This window comes from Heloderma suspectum, chromosome 3 (genome assembly GCF_057233095.1).
Source record: "Heloderma suspectum isolate Gila_16-S chromosome 3, 16-S_ref, whole genome shotgun sequence".
NCBI lineage: Eukaryota > Metazoa > Chordata > Lepidosauria > Squamata > Helodermatidae > Heloderma > Heloderma suspectum.
In genome coordinates, this window is record NC_139460.1 from 32,838,925 (window position 1) to 32,863,397 (window position 24,473).

Here is a 24,473-nt window from a genome sequence, read left to right on the forward strand (position 1 = left end):
GTGAAATCCATATTGTTGCTGTTAACTGATGCCTAAGAACACAGGAAGTATTTGATAATATCACTCAAGAGATACATACAACTAATACAGTGGGAGAAAGCAGACACAGGGAAATAAGGGAGATCTGGAAGCAACACGGGCATTCTGGAAGCAAAAACTTCATCCAGAACAGCTACTTTAACAAGTCTTTGTTTAATTCCTTGTCCTTACTCAACCTCTCACAGATGAAAAAGTGATAAATATAGCCTCTTTTTTTTGGTGTATCTTGGGTTAACAGAAGAAAGTCAGTCCTGAATGACATGTTGTTTAGATGCTCTGGAGTTAAATCTAGCTGCTGTTCAAGTTAATGAGAACAGCCATAGACTTTAATGGAGCTGGAGCAAATGATCCATTCTAGCTGGAAGTTGCATTGCTCCTATTAAGGGGAAAAAGGGATCTTGCCCAGGAAATCCTGTATATCAAGTACACATGACAAAAGGAACTTTTCATTATAATTCAGTTATTTTGTTTTAAGATTAAAAAATGTGTATTCAGTTTTATTAAAGATACAAGCCAAGAAATACAGTTAATACAAGGAAAAAACTATTGATCAAGCTAAGAAACCAAACACAAACAACTCAAGTGGATAGCCTAAGGTACAGGTATGTAGCTGCAAAAGAAGCAGTTGTCAACGGAGAAACTTCCCCAATCATCAAGTTACAATAAGAACTAGACAATCATATCTTAACTTAATAAGAACAGATATGAATTAGTCTTTTGCTTCCATGGGGAGTCCCTTTGTTTCTCCCTTCGAATGAGCTGTGATTGAACTAGAAAGTCTCTATAGTTTTCTACTTTTTCTAAACCAGAAAACTATGGTTACCAGCTTCAGAACAAGCCAGGATATTAAGCCAACTTCAAACCATGGTTTAATATCCTGGCTTGTTCCAAACCTGGTAACTAGTTTCCTGGTTCAGATGAAGAAGGAAACTACGGTTAACTGAAGATTTCTTGCTTTGGTTGTTCACGCCACAAAGGGAGAAGCAAAATGGTTCCATGCACAAGAAAATGCTTGTTAGTAGATAAGATTATCCAAATGCAACCAGTGTGATCAACAAAGCATTAATCAGTCTCAATCAGCACCCACTGCCCTCTGTTCCCTCAGCTTATGAACCTAGTTACACAAACTTGACCCATTAATAAAGATTCTTGCAATTATATTGCCTCAGTGCATGTTATTTTTCTTCAGAAGCCACATTGGAAAAAGAGAGCCATGCATCATAAAAGGATTATTGATGCTTCTGAGTCCTGGCTTCCTTAACCTGACAAACCATTACCTCCCACACTTTTGCCATCCAGTCCTTATGACTGGGAAGAAGATGGATGCCTTTACTTACTCACTAGACTATCTGATCCATTAGCCACCAGGAACAAGCTGAACAGCAAATTTCTAGGTAAGTTCAGTGGATGATCACTGTCAATACTACAATATCACAAGTCTGGAGTACTTCTCAACTGCACACTTCAAAATGTCCCCACATTTTGCCAATACTAGGTTCCAGAATTTTGGGGCACCCACAATACATGTAGAAACATGGGTCCACTTGCCCACTTTATTTCCAACACTCTGAACTGCTTTCGGAGTAGCTGACAGCTTTTAGATACCATCTGCTCATTACCACTGCATCTCAAGCATGTTTAGATGCTAAGCCCCAAATCTTTAGCTATCCCTCAAATCTCAGTTCTCTCTTCCAGGTCAGAGCATAGTAGATCGGGTAAAGAACTGGTAAGTTGGTAAACTTTTATGCATGGGGTGACAATGGCTGGGTTCACACAACACGACAACCTACAGTTGTGTTGTGTGGGTTGCCATTGAATTGTGAGTTGTTGTTGAAATGTGGGTTGTTGTGTTCTGTGAACCCCGCTGCGTGGTTTGTTAACCATGAACAACCCACAGTTTACAACTTAAAAGCAAACTATGTGTTCTGTTCGTGGGTTGTTCATGGGTAACAAACCATGCAGCCGGGTTCTCACAACATGACAACCCACAGTTCAACCTATAGTCAGCCTCGAGAATGGGTTGTCCTGTTGTGTGAACCCAGTCAATTACCAAATGCTCAAATGATGTTACATTTCAAGTAACCTGGGCTTTGATATTGGGGTGCATCCAAAAATGTTTTAATTGAATATATCAGCAAAGACTTCAGCTCCTCTTTTCGTTATAATGTACTGAAGGGTACAATTTCCTCATTCAAACTTGTGGATTATTAAGGTGGCAGAATTCATGGTGTTCTACAAGAACTAAAAAAGTGAGAACCCAGGAATGAACTGTTTTGCAAATGTTGCCCATTAAATTCAATCCTGGCATAAATCCTGAACTATCAGAACCAATGTAATTACCAATAACACTGAATTGCTTCACTAGTGTTGTAGTAAAAATACTGGCGTCTTGATTAATCAGCAAGACTGGATTATATGAGGAAGGGAGTCCCACTTTCCCTCTCTTCCCTCCCCATTCTTTTTCCCTGTGTGTTGGGTCTTTTGAGATTGTAAGCCTGTGGGCAGGGACTGTCTTGTTTAATTGATTATATGTAAGCCATTCTGGGAGCTTTTTTGGCTGATGAATGGCAGAAAAATACTTCAAATAGATAAATAAACCTCCACCATCATTTGGGAGGATCACTCTTCTGGTGTCTGACCATGAATCAATTGCTTTCCTCTGCTTCATGACATTGAAGAAAAGTGAAAGTTTTGATATTATGGCTTTTTGAATTTGGCTTGGAAACAGACTGGCAGCTAGAAGGGATAATAATCCATTTTATATGGAGCGGACCACAGACAACATGAAGAGTCAGGCTGTCATATTCTGAGAAAGCTGAAGTTCTTAAATGATCTTCAAGGCCAGACCCACATACAGCACACTGTATTAAAGTCAATATTCCTTCCTTTTTAGTCCTGTAACTACTGCAAATCAATTTCGTGAAGTAATCCCTAGTTCTAGAATATGGACCTAACAATTTCTCTATCCATTCTCCCACAACATACACAATAGTAAGCCGCTCACAAACATAAAAACAAGACACCCCGCTTCCAATACACTGCATTTGGGATGCCAAACGTTGACAGGTACTAGCACAGTGTAATGTTTACGCTGCCAGCCTACCCTGGAACTATGGAGGGGATCTTATCTTATTCTTGTCCCTGTCTTAGGGCAAGGGGTTGGTGCAAATAGCACTACATCACTATTTTTAAAAGTTTTACAAAAGTTATGGTCAGATGAAAAAACTTTGAGATTATACAACTTAATGCAGCTCCAGAGTTCTTTATAAAGAAAAGGAAATGGTACAAAGGTTTAGAAGTCCACTGCTTTACACCAGAGCTGTTAAACACAAGGCCTGGGAGAGGGGGGCTTATCAGTCCCTTCTGAGTCCCCAGCATGGTCCACAGCCCCCTTCTGCACCCAACTATCTTGCTGATTGCAAAGTGATGCCTTTCATACCAATGGCTGCTACCACATTTCAATGACCTGGTTTGCATGCCACAGCCAATTCTTGGGTTGTTTAACTGAGGAGTTGATGGGGCTGCGCAGCAGCGAGTGAGCGTTGCCTCTTATGGGCTTCTTGGTTCTGCTTTCAAGCAACTGCAATCAACAACCCTCCTGGATTGTTAACATGATGACTGAACCTAACAGTGACCCATAATTTGTTATTACATTAAACTCTGGGTTATTTAACCCCTAAACAACCCAGAGTTCTCGGTTCAGATGTCACAATAAGGGATTTTGATAGACAAGATAACAAGGACTATCTTTCATTGCTAACCACTAGTTCTACACTACTGGCCCCTCCCCAGTCAGAACTGGTGACCTTGTTGCAGGGGAAAGTATGAGTGCGGCCCCAAGGCATTTTGGGGGTGGAAAGTTTGTGCCTCCAACCCATTTGGGTTTTATACGTCCTTGGCTTTACACAAAAGTACATGTACTTGTACACTTTACATACTTACTTACACACTTTACATACTTCTTGCCTGTTTCACCAACAGCAAGTTAAAAACAATATGCTCCTACTGGCAAGCTTTCTAACAGTCATCCATTCCAGTTTTTTCTATCTATAGGAAATGAGATGGTTCTACCCAATGCTGCTGCTGCAGCTGCAATTACCATCTGAAACAAACTGGGCTGCAGAATTCCTGCACCGCTTGTGTGTTCCATGTTAATTAGTTACTTCTTCATACATGTGCAACTAGGTAAGGGGCTAGAATCCTTTTATGCTGTTGCTCAGCTCTTAAAGATCCAAAATGCTGCTTTGTACAGGCTGCGCATATGTGGTCTGCACAAATAACTTCCTCTTTAGCACAATCCACACAGCTTTCCATTGCATCTGAAGGGGCAGACTATGGCTTGTGCTATCCTCCCAAAACAGAATGCTTCAAAAGGTGGTTTGCAAGGCAGCTACAAACCATAGTTTGCAGGTTTAATTAAAAAAGCAAATGTAGTAACTCATGGCAGAGTACGCAAGAGAAGAAGGGAGCATAAAGTTTGTTATTTTAGTGCCAAACAATGGATTGGGTTTATGGCTGAAGTGAACTTCTCCCTCTGATACGCTATTAATAAGGCACCCAAGGTATGCAACACATTACAGGGCCAAGCTTTTTCATTGAAACTTCTGTTGAATGCCATTTTCTTCATGATTAAATGTTTATTGATTGTACAAAATTCAATGAATAACAAAGCTGACATGACACATTTCATTTTGTTCCAAAGAGTTAAAAAAAATCCTGATTTGTTTTCCTAAGACACTGGTTATTGGTGGTGGTTGTTTGGGGCAGGGGTCAAGCGTTATCACATTCATTTACCAAAATCCTGTTTTCAGTCAGTTCCAATGTTTTCCACAGCCCATCATGAATACCTTTACCCTCCTCCTCCAGTGGGAGACCTTCCAGTACATAGCTCACTCAAGCAGTGTTTGACATGTTGAACAGACTATTTTTATATATTAATACAAGGCAGCTCTACAGGCAGCTGAAAGCAGCATGCCTTTCCCCCAACACCACATACACACAGCGATGAAGCTGCACTCTAGGCCTCAGGAAGGGGAATCCTTCAAATAGCTAAAGGAGAAGGAGTATTCTGTACCAGGGTCCAGTGTCAATGGTCTGCAGGCTTTTGTGGCTAAGAGGAGTCTATCCCACATACACTTCCTCAGCATCTTGGAATCAGTGGTGGAAAATATGAATTAAGCTGCCTAAAATTAGTCATGGGCTATTTAGCAGAAGCTCTGTCCATCAGAGACTGATGTTGGCTATAGCGGAAAAAGGTAGAAAATGTATGGGCCCAATTCACTGAGAATGAATTATGCTGGGTGCTTCTAATTATATATACAGTCATTTCTCCTCCTTCCCCTATAACGCCCCCATAAAACAAGTGAATGGTGTTTTACACGCCTCTGTTTCAAATGCACTTGGCAGTTCATCAGGGGGTTATTTGCATAAACATAAATGCCCAGCCACACATATAAATCTCTTGCTCAGGACTGGTCAACAGGCAATGTATGAACTCTCTGAAGTAACTTAATCTGGTCCTAGCAGCTAAGCCAAATTTTAAAATGGTAAAAAACAATTACCCAGTCTCAACTGTAAGAAAGAAAATGTTTTCCCCAAATTGTAGAATAGCAATATTCTATACTTAGATTTGCATTTTTGGGGTTGTATATGTAACATGTATGTAATATAAAAAGTTACTGAGTTACTTAAACGAAATCAAGGAAGCGACATAACATTAGACCTACTCGTAGTTTTATTTTGTTATGTTAGGGAAATAGCTCATAAAGAACTTATAGAATTAACTGCTCATGTATGAATGGCTGCTCATATGACTATTTCCAATGGTGTAGTGGTACATTTTGACATGCACGCGTTCATCATGACATTCTCATAGCCACACCTCCAGGCAAAAAATCAGGAAGCTGTGCTGATCCATACTGAGAAACCATTTCTAGCAGTTTTATCCCCACCAGGAGCAGTCTTTTGTAAAGCTAATGGGTCTTAATTGCCCATTCAAGGCCAGGTCAACACAAAATACTCTGGATTACCACAGGGAACAATACACAGTTGTTGGGAAAATTCATTTCCCCCCAGCTACTGTGAGAATTGCAGCTCTCAAAGGGAACAAGGAATTCTGTGGGGAGTGCCAGATGACCTCAGGGACCCTGCTAATAAAAAGTACCCATGCTGTGCCCTGCAAGCACTGGCTTCACTACACTACTGGCTTTTTCTTATAACTGGAAGGTAACGCACCCCACACAAACGCCCGCAGACTGATAAATGGATTAAAGGGATGTGGGATATGGTTCATATGTTCAAGATCACAAATTTGGTAAGGGTTAGGTAAGGGAGACAACTGTCTTTTTATGGAATTCTGGAATATTAACATTTGGGATGCTGTAAATCCAATATGTTGTTGGATACAATCTAATTTGGTAAGAATATGTTAAGGGATCATATATTGTAAAATGCTATAGTATATATCTATAGGTTGTTGATATTTATTATCTTGTGGAAAGCTATTGTATTATTGATAATATCAATAAATACTTAAAAAAAAGAAAAGAAAGTGTACCTATTTGCATGAAATGCTACGCCAGGGTACATGCACTCCATAACTGAGAAGCATTTTCTGTTCAATGAAAAACAACTTCATTGTGGAGACTGACCACTCCGTGAGGGAATCAGTTGGTGTGGCAAGATACACTTCCCCCAGGTGCAGTCTTCCCCAATCTGACATCCTCAAGATGCGTTGGCCTGCAACTCCCATAATCAGCAGACAGTGTGGCCAATTGTGGCTTGGAATTATGGGAGTTGCATCTGGAGGGCATCAGACTGGGGAAGGTTGACCTGGAGAATAGAGCAGCCTCCAAGAATACAAATGCTATCCGGCACTGCTCTCCATCACAGATGGTAGTTTCCGTTTTTGCTAAAGAACCAAACAAACCCAAAACAAAGTGCTGTTTTGTCTCGCAGTTCTTGCAAGGTATGAATCGGAGGCCTCTTCAATTGCTACCAGGCTAGTCCAACAGCCTCTGGTATAAAGCTTCCCTCTCTCTTCCAGTTGCACAGCCTATTAGAACCCTTGAAAGATAAAACAGAACTTGAAAGTCTCATCCTAAGCTCTTCCAACTACAGATGTGAAGGCCCAGAAAAAAATGAGAACAATTCAGGATAAAAACTTTTTTTCCTGTTTTCTTCCAAGGACCATTTTTGTTTTTTTCTGAAAAACTGGAAAAATTGAACAGCTTTGGATTATGAAAGGCTCTCTTAGAATTTAAGACAAGGTGTTTGTTTATTGTTGTCCAGTCTTTACTCCCCACAAAAACTAGGTAAAAACTAGGTAATAAGACTTTTATAGAAAGACTAGAGATGTAAAATGTCTTGGAATAATGAAGCCATGGGGGAAAATGTTTTTTTAATCCTCTCTGTAAGATTCCCAGCATAGTTATTTCTTCCATTTCTTATTAAAATGATTGATATAATGTATCTTTCCCTGATAGACATTTAGGGATGCTCCAAGTAATGCTTAGTTTCCCAATATGTGAGTAGAGTCACCATATCATAATATGGAAGAAAATGTGCATTCTTGACAGTTTGTGTGTTTTGGTCTACAGAGTCCTGGGTTTCTGGGCTTGTCCTGGTTATACGCTGCAGAAGTCAATTAATGTAGTTCTACTCTAAAATCCACATGTGAAAAAAACACTGTAGGTTATCCCACCAGTGTCACCAAAACAGTATGTGGATTATTATCCCACTTATGTTTCCTCTTCTTTTTAATTAACTTTGAGGTTTGGGTCTGCAGAACTCACTGCCAGTTTTTAATATAGTTCTCAATTAGCCCTCACCACTAGGGAATGCTGCCTCAGCAATAAAACCTTTTAACTACTGCCACTAGAATAAACTCTCTCCACTTAAAAGAAATTCAGTAACCTGGTTCCTATGGTGTAGGCATGGGATTCACACCACCACTAGAGACAACCTTTCAAAATCAGTAAAAAATAAGATGCTTATTAACAGAAATCATTTACAAAAATGAATACAATGTCACTCTTCAAATAATACACAGAGATTACTTAAAGGTTCTTAAATTAAATATGGTTGCTTACAATTCCTAAACCGAGTCTTTCACAGCTAAATAAAATTGCAGTAGCTTTTCCTTGAGATCAGATTTCCCTACCCCACAAACAGGAACAGGTTTAGGAATTTCCCTAAACTTCCTTACAAAAGGAACAGATTCTGTATGCCAGTCTACCTCTGCCTCCAGTTCTTCCTGCTTCCTCTGACTTCTGGGATGATCCAGATGTTTCAGGAACTACTTGCTGAAGTAGTCAGACATAAAATAGGAATGTAAAATATGTTACGTATAACTTGGTTTGCTCTGTCTCTGGTCAGACATAAAATAGGAATGTAAAATATGTTACGTATAACTTGGTTTGCTCATAAAATCGTTATGTCTGGTATTTTAAATTTAAAAGAATAGTTTATTCAAACAATAATTACAAACTTACTAACAGAGTTTACTTTTAAAGGTTTTAAAATATAATAATTTTATGAGCAAACCAAGTTATACATAACACAACTTTAGGAACATGAAGACTTCTTTATGCTCCTAAAGCAGCCTTCTGTAACCTGGTGCCCTCCAGATGTTTTGGCCATGATGCCTGAGGTTGATGGAAGCTGAAGTCCAAAATATCTGGAGGGTACCAGGCTGGGGAAAGGCTCTCCTAAAGCAACAAAGTGACTTTAGATCTGTAAAGGGTGCTAAAAAAAAGAGTAATGCTTTTTTTTCTATTTTTCACAGAATTTCAGTATTCCTGAAAAAAACATTTTTCCCCCATGGCTTCAAACTTCCGGGAAATTGTATATCTCTACTTCAACACTACTTTTATAAGACTATAATTTTAAACTTCCATGACTGTGATCACTATGCGGGAAGCGTATTTTAACCATGCTAAGTGGGTGTCCAGCGGGTGAGGAAAAGGAGGACAGACTTCCGTAAGACTGTATAGTTAACACTACATCATTGCTGAATTATAACCATCCTTAGTTCTGCAAGCATACATGAATCCTCATACAATTATTTCCAGCTATTTTACACAACCTAAATAGTAACTTGGTTTGGTTTTTATTGTAGTGTTTAGAGAAGGGGGGACACAAAAATAAAGGAACACTTCCCTCTCCCTCTGTTCAAACAATAGAAAAGATCAGGTTAGGGTGCAAGTTAGTTAGGGTGCCAGCTGGGGAATGTTGGGAGTTGTAGGACTTTTTTCTGTCTAAAAATGCATAGGATTGCACCCTTAAATTGTCTAGATAGACTAAGAACAAACTAAACTTATGATTGGGAAATGGGATAAATTATCACATATACACACTACTCCAGAGGTAGGCACCCTATCCCTCTACTAGCGCCTCTCCCGACAAGAACCTACCCAGACACTACAATCAATATCTGATACCTCCCACTGAGTACTTCCTCCGAGGGAGGCTTGGAAGGTGGCAACAAGGGAGAAGGCCTTCTTGGTGGTGGCCCCCGGTTATGGAATGCTCCCCCCGCTGAGGTCTGCCTAGTGACAACATTGACATTTTTTCAGTACCAGTTTAAAACTGTCCTTTACTCCCAGGCACTTGATGGCATCTGATGAGGCATTTATGTCAGTTGTTTTTATCAGGTTCAGTATCTTACAGTAACTGTTTTAGCTGTTGAAATTGTTTTTACATTTTGTATGTTAAAGATTTTATATTATATCTTATTACCTTGTATATATGATTTGTAATTTTTGTGAACCACCCAGAGAGCTTCGGCTATTGGGCAGTATAGAAATGAAAATGATGATAACGAGAGTACATGGTTCGCAAAGCAATGGAGAGAAACCTTGAATTTTCTCAACAATTCGGAAAAAAATTAGTCTGCACTGGTCCAAGAATTCCAAATGACTATTTAATTTTGTTCCCTTGACCTTTCAGTGCATTTTGGAACATGGCTAATCACAAGTAGCAAAAGCAGTTATCAGAACAGCAATGGGAGTATAGCTAGAATTCCAGAAGAATACATCAAGACTGAAGGAAAGCTGGGGCAGGCAGAATGACCTGTACTGAGCAAAAGGGAGTGTGGACACATGGAAGCTAGCAAGGAAATATGATCCAGTCTTGGAATGGAGGAAGCTTAAGGCTCCTGCTTTCTCTTGGCCAAAAAAGAAATGGCACGGGGTGGGAAGCAGTGAAGGTGTGAACATCGTTCTTATCCCACTTCACCAATGTTACCCTCTAAAGAAGATTCAAATTATTCTCAGATGGGATATATATTGCACTTTTAAAAACAACAATACTTTGGCAAAATACAGCCATCCACAATTGCTTGTATTCTGAATGAAATAATTCATTGTTTAGACAAACAGGAAATCTGGACTTAAGTATCAGAATAAGGCTGTGGTTGCCATCCTTCCAGGCAATGGTTTTTATAAATAATTGTATCATGATGCTACGAAAAATACAAGTTGTGTTACTCTCACTACACCCCTTTAGGGTTCTTTTTCTTTTCTTACTAAGCACATGGCACCGATTTCATCTGGAGAATCAAAAATCTCATCTTTGAGCAAGCACTAGTGGAAGGTAAGCGTCTCAACATTCTTCGGCTTGTGTTACTAAAGATTTCAGTTCGAAATATAGATAACTCATTTCCACAACGGAACATTTTAAACCTTATCTTCTGGCACAGCATATGGAATTGAACTAAAGGCACAAGTGGAAATAAGGTGCTGGAAATCTATTTAGAGCTTCATGAGAGGGTGGAGGATATTTCCTCATTGGATTCTAAGAATGTAACATGAGTAAATTTTGTATTGCCATTTTCAGTTCTGTGCCTGCACACACCCCTTCTGCCCAACCGCACCACTTCCCCAGGGAATGGAAAAGGTCTTTCCTCAGACAATTCCAACAGCTGAACCACAGACAGGGTAGAGCGAGGGACAGATGTAAAATGAACTGAGTGCAAGGGAATCGATGCCGACTAATGGAAAATCCACTTTGATAGTAAACTGTTGCGGTCCTTCAGATGGGTTCAGTGCTTCCACCTTAACATTCAAATGAATAATTTGACTGGGAACTCTATAATGAATCGCAATGATAATCAAAAGCCATTCATGTTGCATTTATGGCAGGATCCCATCTGACCCAGAACCCGGAGAGAAGAAGAGCTCTGGGATCCTGCAGAAAAGCCCATTCCCCCAGAAGACCTGCATGCAGGAACCTGCACCAAACCAAAGGCAGCTTCAAGGAGCTCCATCACAGGGATGTCTCACCCCCCCACCCTCAATAACCATGACCCAACTTAAGTGCAAATTTGAGTCCAAGCCCACTGGTTTCAGTTGGTGCCAGCATATTAGGATTTAATTTATTGCCATACTGCAATTGTTAAAGCCCATTTCACAGTCCATTTTTCCATTTCATGGAGAACTTCTTCTCAAAACAGCAACTCAGGCCTGGCCTACTACGTATGCAGAAGATGGTGGTGGACAGGGTGGATAAAAATAATCAGATTTTGAAAAATTCAAATAGATTTTTTCTTTTAAAAATCATAAAATGCTAAATTTCTCTCACTTAAAAATAACATAGCTCTAATTAAATATCATCATAAAAATGTTAAATCTACACTTACAGTGTCATAAAAATAATAAAGTTGCCTACCAATCAAATATGGGCATCAATTTCAGTTTTTCCACTCATGAAAATGTCTCTGCCCAATATAACTAGCAGCTCTTGTTTTCTGAAAGTCCTGAGCTTTCAGTTTCTCTGACTAAAGGCACAGGGCAGATTGGATTGTCATTCTGTGCTTCTGTGGTGGAGGCGCTGGGCCAAGCAAGGCAGAGGAGTTAGTTCAGACAGAAAGGAAATATAGCAGGGAGGATAAAAATGGATGCAAAAAAAAAAATCCAAAAATTGGATGTAAAAAAGTTTAAATTTGTTTTTTTCTGCTCAGTAACTATCAAACCTTGCTTTGACCTATCAGTCATGGGTATTGTGTTTTTGGTCGCTACTTTGTTTTTTGTAAGGAAAAGGCTGGGCCAATATAGTGGGGCTGTTCGCACAACACGAGAGCCCTCCGTAGGTTATCTGACCCATGCATGGTAAGGCTGTGGTGCGTGCAGGGCACGTGAGGCCACCATAGTGAATATGCAACCCTCCGGGTTGTGCAGGGCCAGTACACACAATTGCAGGGAGGGAAATAAGCCACGATGGCTGGATTTCCCTAATTATTCTTGCTGGCGTGGCTTGCCATGTCATCCAAACAGGCAGCATGGCAGCCGGGGGGTGGGGGGAGCAACCCACAAATAACTCAACAACAGCCCATGAGTTATTTGAGGGTTGCTGCCCCCTCAAACAAGCCATGCTGCTCAGGTTTGAACAACACAGCAAGCCAGCCAGCATGGTTAATTAGGGAAATCCAGCTGGCACGCAACTGGCACACACGGCAGGGTTAACAAGCCACCGTGGCTTGTTAACCACACCGGGATCGTGTGAACCAGGTCAGAGTGGGCTGTAACTCTTTGGACTACAGGTTTTTAAAGCTCCTGCAAATAAAAATCTAGCACAGCTGGGACAAAGGTTCTACACCAGCCTGCTCCCTGTTATGCTAACTTTCTACTTGCAGGGACTTTTTGTTTGGTTGGTTTTAATGTAGGGCAGCATTCAAATTTATGGCTCCCCAGCAGCGGACTGAAGCAGCACAGTCACCTCTACAACATCATTCTGCTGTATATGTAAACCAGGCCACATGGTGACGTTAACTGGATTAAAGTTTAACTGTCTAAGTTTACAAGGAATGGTCTGTGCAGTAGTTAAAATAAATTTAAAATGCAAGAACTTACCACAGTGGGGTTACCGCTGCTTATCAACTGGCTGACTTCATGAAAAATGCTCTTGCATTCAACTGATTTGTCTAAGGACCCTCGTTTCACTATTACTGCTACTGCTAATAATATCTGCTCCCGTACATACTTCTGGAGGCTGCAAATATAATGAAATATATATATATTCAGCGTCAACATTGACCAAGACAACCGTTCTAACGTTTTCAAAGCAAAACCTTAATTGTACTGCTCTTGGAGTGCAGGAGCAGGTTGGGCCGACACTATCTGTGCCCCAGCATCTTGGCTGAAGGTTTTTTTGGTCTGCTGTTGCTCTAAGTAACTGCAGTGTGTTATCAGAGTATTAACTACAATTTCTGAAATATGTTTCTTTTAAACCATTACAAGGATGGCCAACTTCTTTGGTGCTTGAGGCCTGGATCATACATTAATAATTCCCATGACTGCTATGACTAGCATAGACAGCCTCCATCTGGCTGAACTAAGTTCTGGTGATTTTACAATCCCTTTATTTGCATCAGCCATTAGATTTTAGTCCTGCCCTTGCTGATATTTGATCATCCTTTTGTCTATTCGTTTTCAGATTTACTTTAAGACTATAATTGTGAATTGGAAACTATAAGTTGGTAGTTATGGCTGAAATGCAATCTATAATAAATACATTGTTGAATTATGCAGACACAGTCTACCTTACGTGGATGTGATTAACAAAATTAAAGCCAAAAGGCTACAAATTCTAGAAGAGTAACCACATACATCTGCTGCAGAAAAATGCCGGATGTTTTGTGGCACCTTAAAGGCTAACAAATTTATTGTGGCATGAGATTACATAGGCAAGAGCTTACTTGATCACATTCACATACTCCACATATTTTATGCAAGTGCTCTAAGGGACTAATGCTGCAATCCTAAACACACTTACTTCAAAGGAAGCCCAACTGAATTCAGTGAGATTAACTTTTGAGTAATCATGCTTAGGACTATAATGTTAGCCTGCAAGTAACAGAGCTAGGGCCTGAGAGTAAGCCCCACTGAATACACTAGGATTTACTTCCCAATAAATATGCGTAAGATCAGGCTGCACTGCCATTGCTATTGAGCACTGTGCTGCCTTGTGTGTAAAAGAGTCTCTTCTGCTTCCTCCCCATCCCCCCACTCCTGTATTGCAATATATTTAGAACTGGAAATAGGTTATGATGCTGTCTTAATTTAAGCCTTATGTTTCGTTCTCAGCAGGCTTCAGAGTCTGCATGACTCAACAGATCCCTACAACTTTTTTGTACAGAAGAGCAAGGAGGACAGGCGAAAGAGACATCAGGGCCTCCTCCAGCTGGACTCTGCTGCCCCTCTCCCAGGGCCAACCATCACTAACTGCCCTGTTGGAAGGATTCTGATGTTACGTTCTTGAGTTGTCTTCGTGACTGTGAACTACTGCCAGAGTTGGGTTTTTTCCTCTTCCCTCCCAATCTCTTTTCCTCTTGAGTTCTGCCTTTTAGACTGCAGGGCCTGTCTTATTACTGATTTTTGTAAGCTGCTCTGGGAGGCCTTGTCCAGCTGACAAGTGGGCTAAAACACTTCAATTAATTAGTTGAATCTTTAAGGTCAATGGCTTTGCAATGTCCCCAAAATCTCTATAAAAATTAAAGTGAAGCATATTCCATTCCTGTCATCATCTCTGAGGTGCTTAGACATCTACTGGCTTTTTATATACACCACTACATACAAACTATTACCAGTAAGGCTGAAATCCTAAAATTGGTTATACAGGAGTGAGTTCTACTGAAATCAGCTGAATGCCTCCAAGTAAATGTGTTTTGAGTCAGGATGTCAATAAAATCTCCATTCATGCTTTTCAATGTCTCTTTTCCATCCCCTTCTGTCATGGCAGCTTGATCCTAATGAACTTCTTTAGCTGTAGTCAGAGCTCACACAAATCACACTACTCTATTCCTCAGAGCTGAACTGTAAATGTATCGTCTAGTCTCAACATATCAAAAAATTAAGAATTGCCTCAATCTGTACCTTGCTAAAAGAATATTGCAAGTAACTTCTATGGAGGAAGGAAAATACATTTTAGGGTCAAATCTGGTACACGTGCCTTTTTTGAAAACTTAAATCTCTTCAGAAGGATATGAGAGTTGCAGCTGGAGAAACTACTGCTGGAATTTGGAAGTTTCAAAGAGCTGGAGAAGAAACCGTAGCAGAGAAAAAGAAAGGATAAATGAAACTCTAGGAATTATTATTCTAGTAAAGAATTTTTAAAAACTTTGGAGGAACTAATTGTGGGTAACACCAAGCCAAGGATCAAGTTACCTTGTGTAGCAGCCACATGGTGCCCTCCAGATCTGTTGCATTACAACTCCCATCATCCCTGACAGCCCAATCCTTGGCCATGCTGTCTGGGGGTGGTGGGAATTGTAGTTCAACACATCTGGAGAGTACCAGGTTGAGAATGGCTACTATAAAGCCCTTTTCTTGTCTGCAATCTGCACTGTTGGTTGTACCAAAACACTGTTCACGAAAGGGTATTTACCCTCTTCCCGCTGTTGCAACCCAAAAGCCCCTCTGGAGTGTTGGGGGACCCTCCTGAACAGTGCAGACTGTGGCACAGGAGGCTGTAGTGGGGGGTGCCTCCACCTCATTTTGGGCAATTCTTCCATTCTATATCCCTCACTGCTCAAAAAGATCTCCCAACAATACAGTGAGGCTTGGGATGGAGGAAAAGATCCTTCCGCTCATGCAACATTTGAATCCAAACCTGTATTCTCTCTGTTCTGCTTTCTCATTGCTCCTCAGTCCCTAGGCATCCTGCAGGGGAGGGAGACAGAGGCCTCTTCCATTAGCCCTATTTGCATTTTATATTGCTTTTCTTCTCTGCCTTCAGTTTTTCCATTGAAAAAGAAAGGCAGGATATAAATCAAAGTTTTTCTTTTTAAGAAAATCCAGAAATTTGAATGGAAGAATGAATGAAAAACTGACAATCAATGCGAGTTTCTCTTTCTTCATGAGCAACGCAAACCCACTGGCCCTGGATGGCACCTGGGGCGCCATAGGATGCTGTGGATCTTCTCCACCGCACCCGTAAACAGAGCTACGAGCATGGAGGAGGAGATCCAATCGTGGATCTTCCCCCAACTCCCAATCACTTTGGAAATCTCTGCGATGGCTCCTCCTTCTAAGGTTGCAATAGCAGCCTCAGAAGAAGATGAGGAGGGAGGAAAGGGGGCACAACATGCTAGTAGGCAGGGAGGGAGAGGACAGGTTCTGCAGGAACCTAAAGCCTCTCTACCCCTGGTCCCAGGAAGATAAGCCAGTTAGACAGCCTCAGAGGCCCATCTAGCTAAAAATGGTTTTAAAGGAAGAATGGGAGGCAAATAGAGCTCACTCGTTTCTCCGCTATGCATGGCTCCTGCAGCAAGGCTCTGGATAGATGAGGGGCTCTGAGATCAGAGCCCTCTGTCTACAGAGCAGCAATCCCATAGGATAAGAACGTAAGAGCAGCCATGCTGGATCAGACCAAGGGTCCATCTAGTCCGGCATTCTGTTCACACAGTGGCCAACCATCTGACAACAGGAAACCCACAAGCAGGACACAAGTGCAACAGAACCCTCCCACCCATGTTTCCCAGCAACGGGTGTACATAGGCATACTGCCTCTGGTACTGGAGGTAGCACATAGCCATCAGGACTAGTAGCCATTGATAGCCTTCTCCTCCATGAATTTGTCCAATCTCCTTTTCAAGCCGTCCAAATTGGTGGCCATCACTACGTCTTGTGGTAGTGAATTCCATAGTTTGTGCTCTAGCCAACTTTAAGTTAGAATCTAAGTGGCAGTTCACAATAAAAAGAAAACTAGTTACTGGCATGCATACGAACATAAGAAGCTGCCTCATACCAGGTCAGTACATTGGTCCATCTACCCAAGAATTGTCTAGCGGCAGCTCTCGGAGGTCTCAGAGAGAGTCTTTCCTGTCATCTGCTACCTGACACTGTTAATGGGAGATGCCAGGGAATGAGCTTGGCACCTTTTGCACACAAAGCACGTGCTCTACCACTGAGCTTTAGTCTCTTTGCCATGAAAACAGAAGACACTTTATTACTGAATGGGTTTCATTTATTTGATTAAGAATGCTTACAACATTCTCAGAATCCTTATCAGGCACTCTCACAAATGGTTTGCACTTACTTTGGCCTCTGTAAGACATATGCTAAAAGGAATGTTCGTAGTGACTCAATGCTACTCTTTTCCAACAGAATCCATTCTCGTACAACTGCTTCCATTATCGCTGTGGCGGCTTGAAAAAGGACATAGTCCACTTTACTAGTTTCTGCCAGAGAGATCCAAAATTGTAAGTTCACAATCCATAATCACATACCTAAAAGGCATTATTTGCACAAATCCACCAAGAGAAAAACAACTGAATTTATTTTTCTTTCTTTATGTATAGGTTACCTTTCAGGGTTACCCCTCTCAAGACAATGCATAACATATTAAAACAATCTATAACAACATATTATAAACATAAAATCATAATCTCAAAAAACGAACACACCTAAAAATATTAGGGCAGAGAAAAATTATATCACCCGAATAACCCAACAGCACAAATAAGTTGTTTAAAAACTAGCATCAGCAGTTAAAACTAGCAGTAATTAAATACAGAACACAGAGACCAGTTAAAAACAGTTTGGAATAAATAAAACTTAAACACTCGTTTAAAAGACATCAATGTCAGCACCATATGTTAACACATGCTAGAAGATATTTAGAAAACATTTCCCCAAACAGAATAACGTGGCCACCATCATGTCATAATATTTTGGTTTCCCCCAACCATGTAGGGCAGAACAGGCAGCCAGTTGCAACAGGGTGAATTAAAGGAGGATTCACAATTTCTTTTCTCCTGCCAGAACTACACAGCAACCCACATGAGGGTGGCAGGGAAGGCGCTGCAGCGTTCCACTCTTGCAAACACATGCCAGCAGAAGGAAAAACAGCGATATGAGGTGGGATACATTATACCAGCAGTGCAAATGTTGTGTCCTGCTCGGAGGCTGCTGAGGCTGCTATTCTACTAATCTTCTCCTGTCAATAACACTATTAACACTCTCCTTTTCATTACTTGTGCATATTAAAATGTATTGCCAGTGTTCCTTCAGAAATAAAGAGGGCTCACAAATATAAATAAAACCCATAAACAAATCCTGTGAAAGGGCCGAATCTGCCTGGCATTCAGATCACCTTCTCTGGGTGCCCCCACTTTTTCACGTTAGGTGGGTGCTGGCTAGACACTACAGTCACCTTTGCTACAGTGACATCATTCTTTGGAACATCCTCCCCAGAGAAAACCACTTGGCAACCACATTGCCATAATTTAGGTGCCAGGTGAAGACCACTTTATTCTCTTGGACTTGGTTTTGATAATGCTTTACTGCTGTTTTTCAGCTGCCCTTTTAAATACGAGTTTGTTAAACTGTTATTGATTCTGTTTATGGGCTTTTTAAAAATATTGCAAGCCATTTCAAGCACCATTCATGGAAAAGATGCACAGAAATATTTTAAACAGACTAAAAAAAATCATCATCATAAAAGCAACCAATTTGAACAAAATGCTGCACCGGATACCAGGGTAGTATTACTGAATTTATGCAGAATTAGATAAACTGAACTGGAGCAGTGTTTACTACAGCTGGCACAGAAGCGGAGTAGGGGAGCCCTTAGGTCCCCATTTTCACTTTCAGAAATCAATAGTTTTTTACCCCTGAATCAAAGGCCGACAATGCAGCCCTAAGCATGTTTACTCAGAAGCAAATCCCACTGAGATCAATGGGGCTTACTCCCTCATAAGTATGCATAGAACTGCAGCCTGAAAAAACCCACATCTCTCTCACGCACACACTCCGGAAGGCAAGTCATGTACCTTAATACGCTGCTTCACCTGCCTTAGTGAAACACCAGGCAACTGAATACACGCATCCGACTTACCTAAAATATGCTTACAAACAGCAAATGGCGATTTTGATTTTCTAAATGATAAGAATATGTGTTCGGCATGCTGACGTTGTTCATTATTGACCATGGAAGGTGGTGCCTAAAGAGAAAAGAAAGTTTGTTTCTATTTATGGTATCCAGAGAGTTGCCATTTCTAGTGAAAAGCACATGTTAGAATAATCATGAGCCCTTGATTTCATGTATGGAAGGACAAGTACTTTTTTTTTTTTTATACATACTAACGTAATTTTTTTACATGTTAACATACAGCTAATGGCTTATTCAGCTGAAAGAACTTCAAAAACTGATTAAAAGTTTTAGAATCAGAGACAGGAGGGTCTAAAAGTCACCCATTCCCACAAGGCATGTTCATAAATGCACCCCATCTTGATCAGTCCACCCAATCCAGACCAACCTGGGCAACTAGCAGGAAGCAGACGCACTGTCAGACGCAGCTTACTGCTCAGCATTAGCCACTTCACACTAGCTCTCACTCAGACTCTGAAGATGTGCTACATCCATGCCTAAGTCATCAGACTGGAAGTGTAATTGTGCTCATCTCCATGCCCTATTGAGACCGTTCCTAATGCCTCCCAGAAACTAAGGAGGGAGGCGAGAACAGAACTGCCCAATGTTTAGATGTGGAGGTAAGCTCTTTCACCCAATGAGCCATAATAGAAAGTCACCCTGAAATTCACCAATTTAGATCCAAATCCAAGCAAAGTTAGCCATGCCTGTTGAGACTAACAGAACATGTTAGTGGCAACTAACTCCTATTGCTTTCACTGGGACTTACTCATGACCTTGGGGCTTTAACAGACTACACCAGCCAGGGCACAAACCTAGTTCTCTGGGTGGTTTACGAAGATTAGAACCCTAATATAATACAGCAGCATAATATCAAAACCATTTTATACTATATACATATTTTAACAATCAACAGTTTTAACAAACAATAAGAAATCCAAGGACCCGTTAAAAGCCCTATCATATGCTGTCAAATATATCAAGGATAGCCACCTTCTCTATTTTCAAGACATATTCTGTTTCCTAGATAGTGGTCTACAGATGTATTTTGCTGCAATGTGACCCTTTTTTAGATCAGGCTCAGTGTCATCCAGAAGGAATAACCTCTTAGGTAGGTAAAGAGTAGAGATATAATGGCCTAGATCAACCTTCTCCAACCTGGTGCCCTCCAGCTGTTTTGGACTACAACTCCCAATATTCCTGACCACTGATCATGCTAGCTGGGGTTGATGGGTTTTGAAGTCCAAAACATCTGGAGAGCACCCATCTGGGGAAGCTGGGCTAGATGCTGCTGCACTATATTGTGCCATAAACAAGATCTTCCAAGCAGTCATCTGTAAGGCTCCTTTCAGTTCATGCAGTTCTCAGGCAACATAGCTGGCTGGGGAATGCTTGAAGCTGTAGGACCTTTCCCCCCATCTACATAGGAATAGGATTGCCCTTTAATATCACCTACACATGTACTTGGCCAGGGCACAAGATCCAAAACACACACCTCTGAACTGCAGATTTTCTCAAGTGTTTGTAAAGTAAACATTATTTTCTTTAGAAGTAAAATGGTGGGAAATGTTTTTGAAACACCTGGATTAGAATCTTGCAGGGCTGATAGGAGCCAGAAAAGATTGCTGGTTCCAGCTATATAAGCTGTCAACTGGCTAACCTTGCTCCATGCAAACTGTTTCCTTCCAAGAACAAACATTCGCAGCTAACTGTGATTGCAGCAAAGACACATATGATGCTTAAGTAGGAGAAATCCAAATACAGCAATAGCGTATTTCCTAGAACGTCAGGTTTTCTTTAACAGCATAGCAATACTGCAAAACTGAGAATAAGACACGTAAACTTCCAAATAGTTGGGGGCAAGGTATCTGCGGTGGTATACTGCCCTCTAGTGTTATGTCAGCACTTTCCAAATTAAAACTATGAAAACATGCAACACAGGGGAACTGACCAATTATGTCTGCTTACCTAACAGTTTAGATGCTGTACAGATCATTCGATACTATAAAGGAGAATGTATCACACCTCCCACTTCACTCATCCAGACAACACTGTCTCCTGTCCCATCTTCCCCTATGGAATTCTCCCAAGCTGTTTGCGATCTACACAGCACAACCCAGTTAAAGGGCTTTGCAATAAATGTGCATAGGGCTGTCCCTTTCTCAGTCCCAGCCTAAAAGCCAAGTGTTCTAAGATGGGAAGACTCACGGAGTCCTGTAATCAGTCCAGAGTGCGTCACATAGGGCTGTCCTCAAGGGAGGGGTGACAAAAGGCTAGAAGGGAGAATGAGCCAGATGTGGGAGTCATCATGGCATGGCACTGTGCAAATGCGGGGTAGTGCTACAGTAGTCATGCACAGGGTTCAATCCCCATGGGACATTTCAGTTTCCTGTATTCAAGGGTAAACTTCTTCCAGAAGACTGGCCAAGTAGCTAATTGCAAGCATGCTGTATTTGTACTGCATGTTAAGTCAGTGCTCTGCTATATATACAGTACATGCTACTAATAATATACCTTCAGAATCTTATTTTACAAGCAGTAGATAACAAATCTTCCGAACCAAAAGGCACATCAGATCATCACAGACACAAGGAGGCACAGATAGCTTACATGTCTGAACACACACTGTGGATTCCAGGATTCCTGGTGATCAAGTAATTTCTCATCAGATGAAATTTCAACTAACCAAGACTGACTCTCAAACTACTGTCTAACCTGCAAGACCTAGGTGTGTATGTTATTTAGCACACACGCACACCCTCTGCCTACCCCTCAAAAGGAACCTACAACCGCACTGATCACTTCCAAATCAAATATTATTTGCTATTGTAAAACATCACTATTATGACTCACTGACAAATAATTATTAACTCAGAGCCCCAGCTCACAGTTAGAATGAGTATGTTTCTTAGGAAAGGAGACTGAAAGACTTAGGAATGTCTACACTGGCAAAAGTAGGCGAGCATGTTTTCATTACTGCAAATGATAATAAGAGAGTGCTCTACAGTTTTATTAAGAGGACAAGTCAATAAAAGACAACCTACTCAAACACTCTACGGTAAGAAACAAAATAATACTTGAGGGCAAACAAGCAAACACTTCACAAACGTATTATCTAGAAAAGCATGGACAAAGAGGTCATAACAGGGCAGAGAAGCAATATTTTTAAAAAATAAGACCACCTTGAACTCTGGAAAGCTTTGTCTAGACTAGATCTCTATTCAGCCAGGCCAATGTCAATAATGACACCCTCTATTGTGATGCTGCAAAGATTAATGAGAAGAATTACAAATAGCTTGATACAGTCAAACCAGCATACAAATCATGAATAGTAATAATTAAACCCACAGAGCATACAAAATGATACAATTCAGAGGGGGTCTATATTGTCAAAATGTAAGAATAGGATCATAGGGATAAATGTAAAATCATTACAATCAGGAACCCTCCTAAGGAATCTCTATGGTTTCAGACCACCAACAATCCCGTAGTCAGCAGTATTCGTACAACACAGTTGAAATCCATAGTAAGATCTGCAACAAGATGTTGTAGCATGGAGTGCTTCTGTCCAGGGTTCCAGCCAGTGAGCCATGACTTTTTCATGATACTCCATTCCATTTCTTACCACCACCAAACACACAGCATTTTGTGACCACTGAGCATGCAGACTCCTCACTGAGCCTGCTCATTCCTCTCCGAGCCATGTTTGGAGTTCTCCCCACCTTTAGGGTGGTCCCCCCCCTTTTTAACTTCTGCAAACCTTGGGCTTTCCTCCAGCCTGCTGATACCTTCCTCCTGTGTGTGGATGGTACCATTTTGGCTTCATTAGGATCCAAACTCAAAGAATGAGTTTGCTATTAATATACAGGATAACTAAAAGGTCTGGGGAGGGCAAAAAAAGTCGTTCACTTGGCACTGAAAAGACAGCACAAGTCAGCATCAAGTGAGCCTCTCTGGGCTGTACATTCCACATATCGGGCTCCACCTCCAGTTATCACCTGCTTGACATTAAAAAGCAGGGGAACTTGGAGAAGGGTCTCTGGTGAAGATTGCAGGGTTTGGGCAGGCTCATGTGGGAGAAGGCAGTCCTTTAGATACCTTTAAGGCCCTAAATGGCTTGGAACTTGTGTAAGTACCAATGCTTTGAATTGTTCTTAAAAACAGACCAACAGCTAGTGTAGCTGAAGAACTAGTGAGAAGCATTTTCTTCAGCTAGCCTTGGTAAGTAATCTCACAGTTCCATTTTGAACAGAAGTAACACAATGAGGTAGACTAATCTGGAGACTACCAGAGCATGGATCACCATGACCAAGACTCTCACTGTCCAGCCAGAGTCACTGTTGGCACATCAGCCAAATCGCTTCTATTTAAGACACGAGTGGGCAACTTTGGGGAGTCTGGGGACCACTTTCAATTCCCCCAGACCTTCCCATGGGCCACACTCCTGCTGGTGTTGCACTACCGAAATTTGTGCTGGGTGCAAAAAAAAAAAAAAAAAAAAGAGTGGTGATTTGCTTCCAAAGTTCAGCAGCAAACAGCTATGGAGGAGTAAAAATGGACAAATAAAGCTTCTTTCTTTTCTTTTTGCACCAACAGCAAATTTTGGTGTCGTAGCAGCTGATTTAGGATAACAGGTTTACAAATGCATACAAAGATTGAGCTATAAGCTATGAGGACTAAAGTGGCATGCCAGCTTTATTCTGACATGGCAAAAACAACAGAGATGGGAGGAAGAAGCAGAGACCAAGATAAACTGGAAAAAACTATGCAACTGATTCCACTACACATGCATACGTTTAGTTACAGTTTTAGCTGCAGTAGGGCAATCTTCTTCAACCTGGCACAATCCATCACATCTGGAGGGTGACTCTCATAATTCCCAGCAAGGATGGGCTAGGAATTATGAGACTTGCAGTTCAACACATCTGAGGGGTACCAGGTTGGGAAAGCCTGCAGTAGGGTATGAGAACTAGGAAGTTGAGCCAAAGGTCTCACATAAAAAGTGGGTTTTGAGGAGGGATTTGAAAGAAGTAAGAGCGCAGGACAGGAAGGCCTGGCGTGCTATGGTCCATGGGGTCACGAAGAGTCGGACACGACTGAACAACAACAACAAGAGAGGTGGCATCATGCAGGTATTCTGGGAAGCAGTTCCAAACAGAGTATTCTGGGGAGCAGCAAGGAGGTAAGGGTCATGTCCTTTGAAGAAACAGGGAAGTTTTGGATAGCTGAGGCTGGTGGAGCAAGGGTCATGGGCAGGAATGCACTGAGATAAAAGAGAGAAAAGATAAAAGAGAGAAAAGAGTTCAAGGTTATGGAGAACTTTGAAAGCAAGGATGACAAGCTTGAGCTGGATCGAGATGTGGATACAAAGCCAGTATTACAGGGCAAAGATCTCCTCTCTAAGCATGTAGGTGCTAAACACGTCTAAGGACACAACCCTATGAATGGCTGGCTGGGGGATTCTGGGAGTTGTAAGACTTTTTTTCTGTCTAAACATACCTAAGACTGCACTCTCATTATTTTTTTTTAAAGATAATTTTAGACAGCTAGAGATGTTACTGTCTACA

At 41.1% G+C, this 24,473-nt stretch overlaps 1 protein-coding gene across 7 annotated transcripts in view; it reads right to left on the reverse strand.

Annotated features, from left to right (window-relative positions):
* XPO4 (exportin 4) overlaps positions 1 to 24,473 on the reverse strand; it is an 86,422-nt gene that overhangs the window by 57,141 nt on the left and 4,808 nt on the right. For 3 of the 7 annotated variants that reach the window (XR_014788999.1, XR_014788998.1, XM_084842841.1), the window contains exons 2-4: positions 18,874 to 18,979; positions 17,074 to 17,215; positions 12,888 to 13,026 (exon numbers count right to left, since the gene is read on the reverse strand). Coding sequence is in view for 3 of the 7 variants with exons in the window: in XM_084842841.1 (XP_084698967.1) it covers positions 12,888 to 13,026; positions 17,074 to 17,215; positions 18,874 to 18,979 (387 nt within the window). In the remaining 4 variants the exon portion in view is untranslated. Of the gene's footprint in view, positions 1 to 8,275; positions 13,027 to 14,909; positions 17,216 to 18,873; positions 18,980 to 22,088; positions 23,347 to 24,473 lie in introns of those variants that run through there. The other 4 variants (XM_084842842.1, XM_084842843.1, XM_084842845.1 and 1 more) reach the window with 4 other exon arrangements.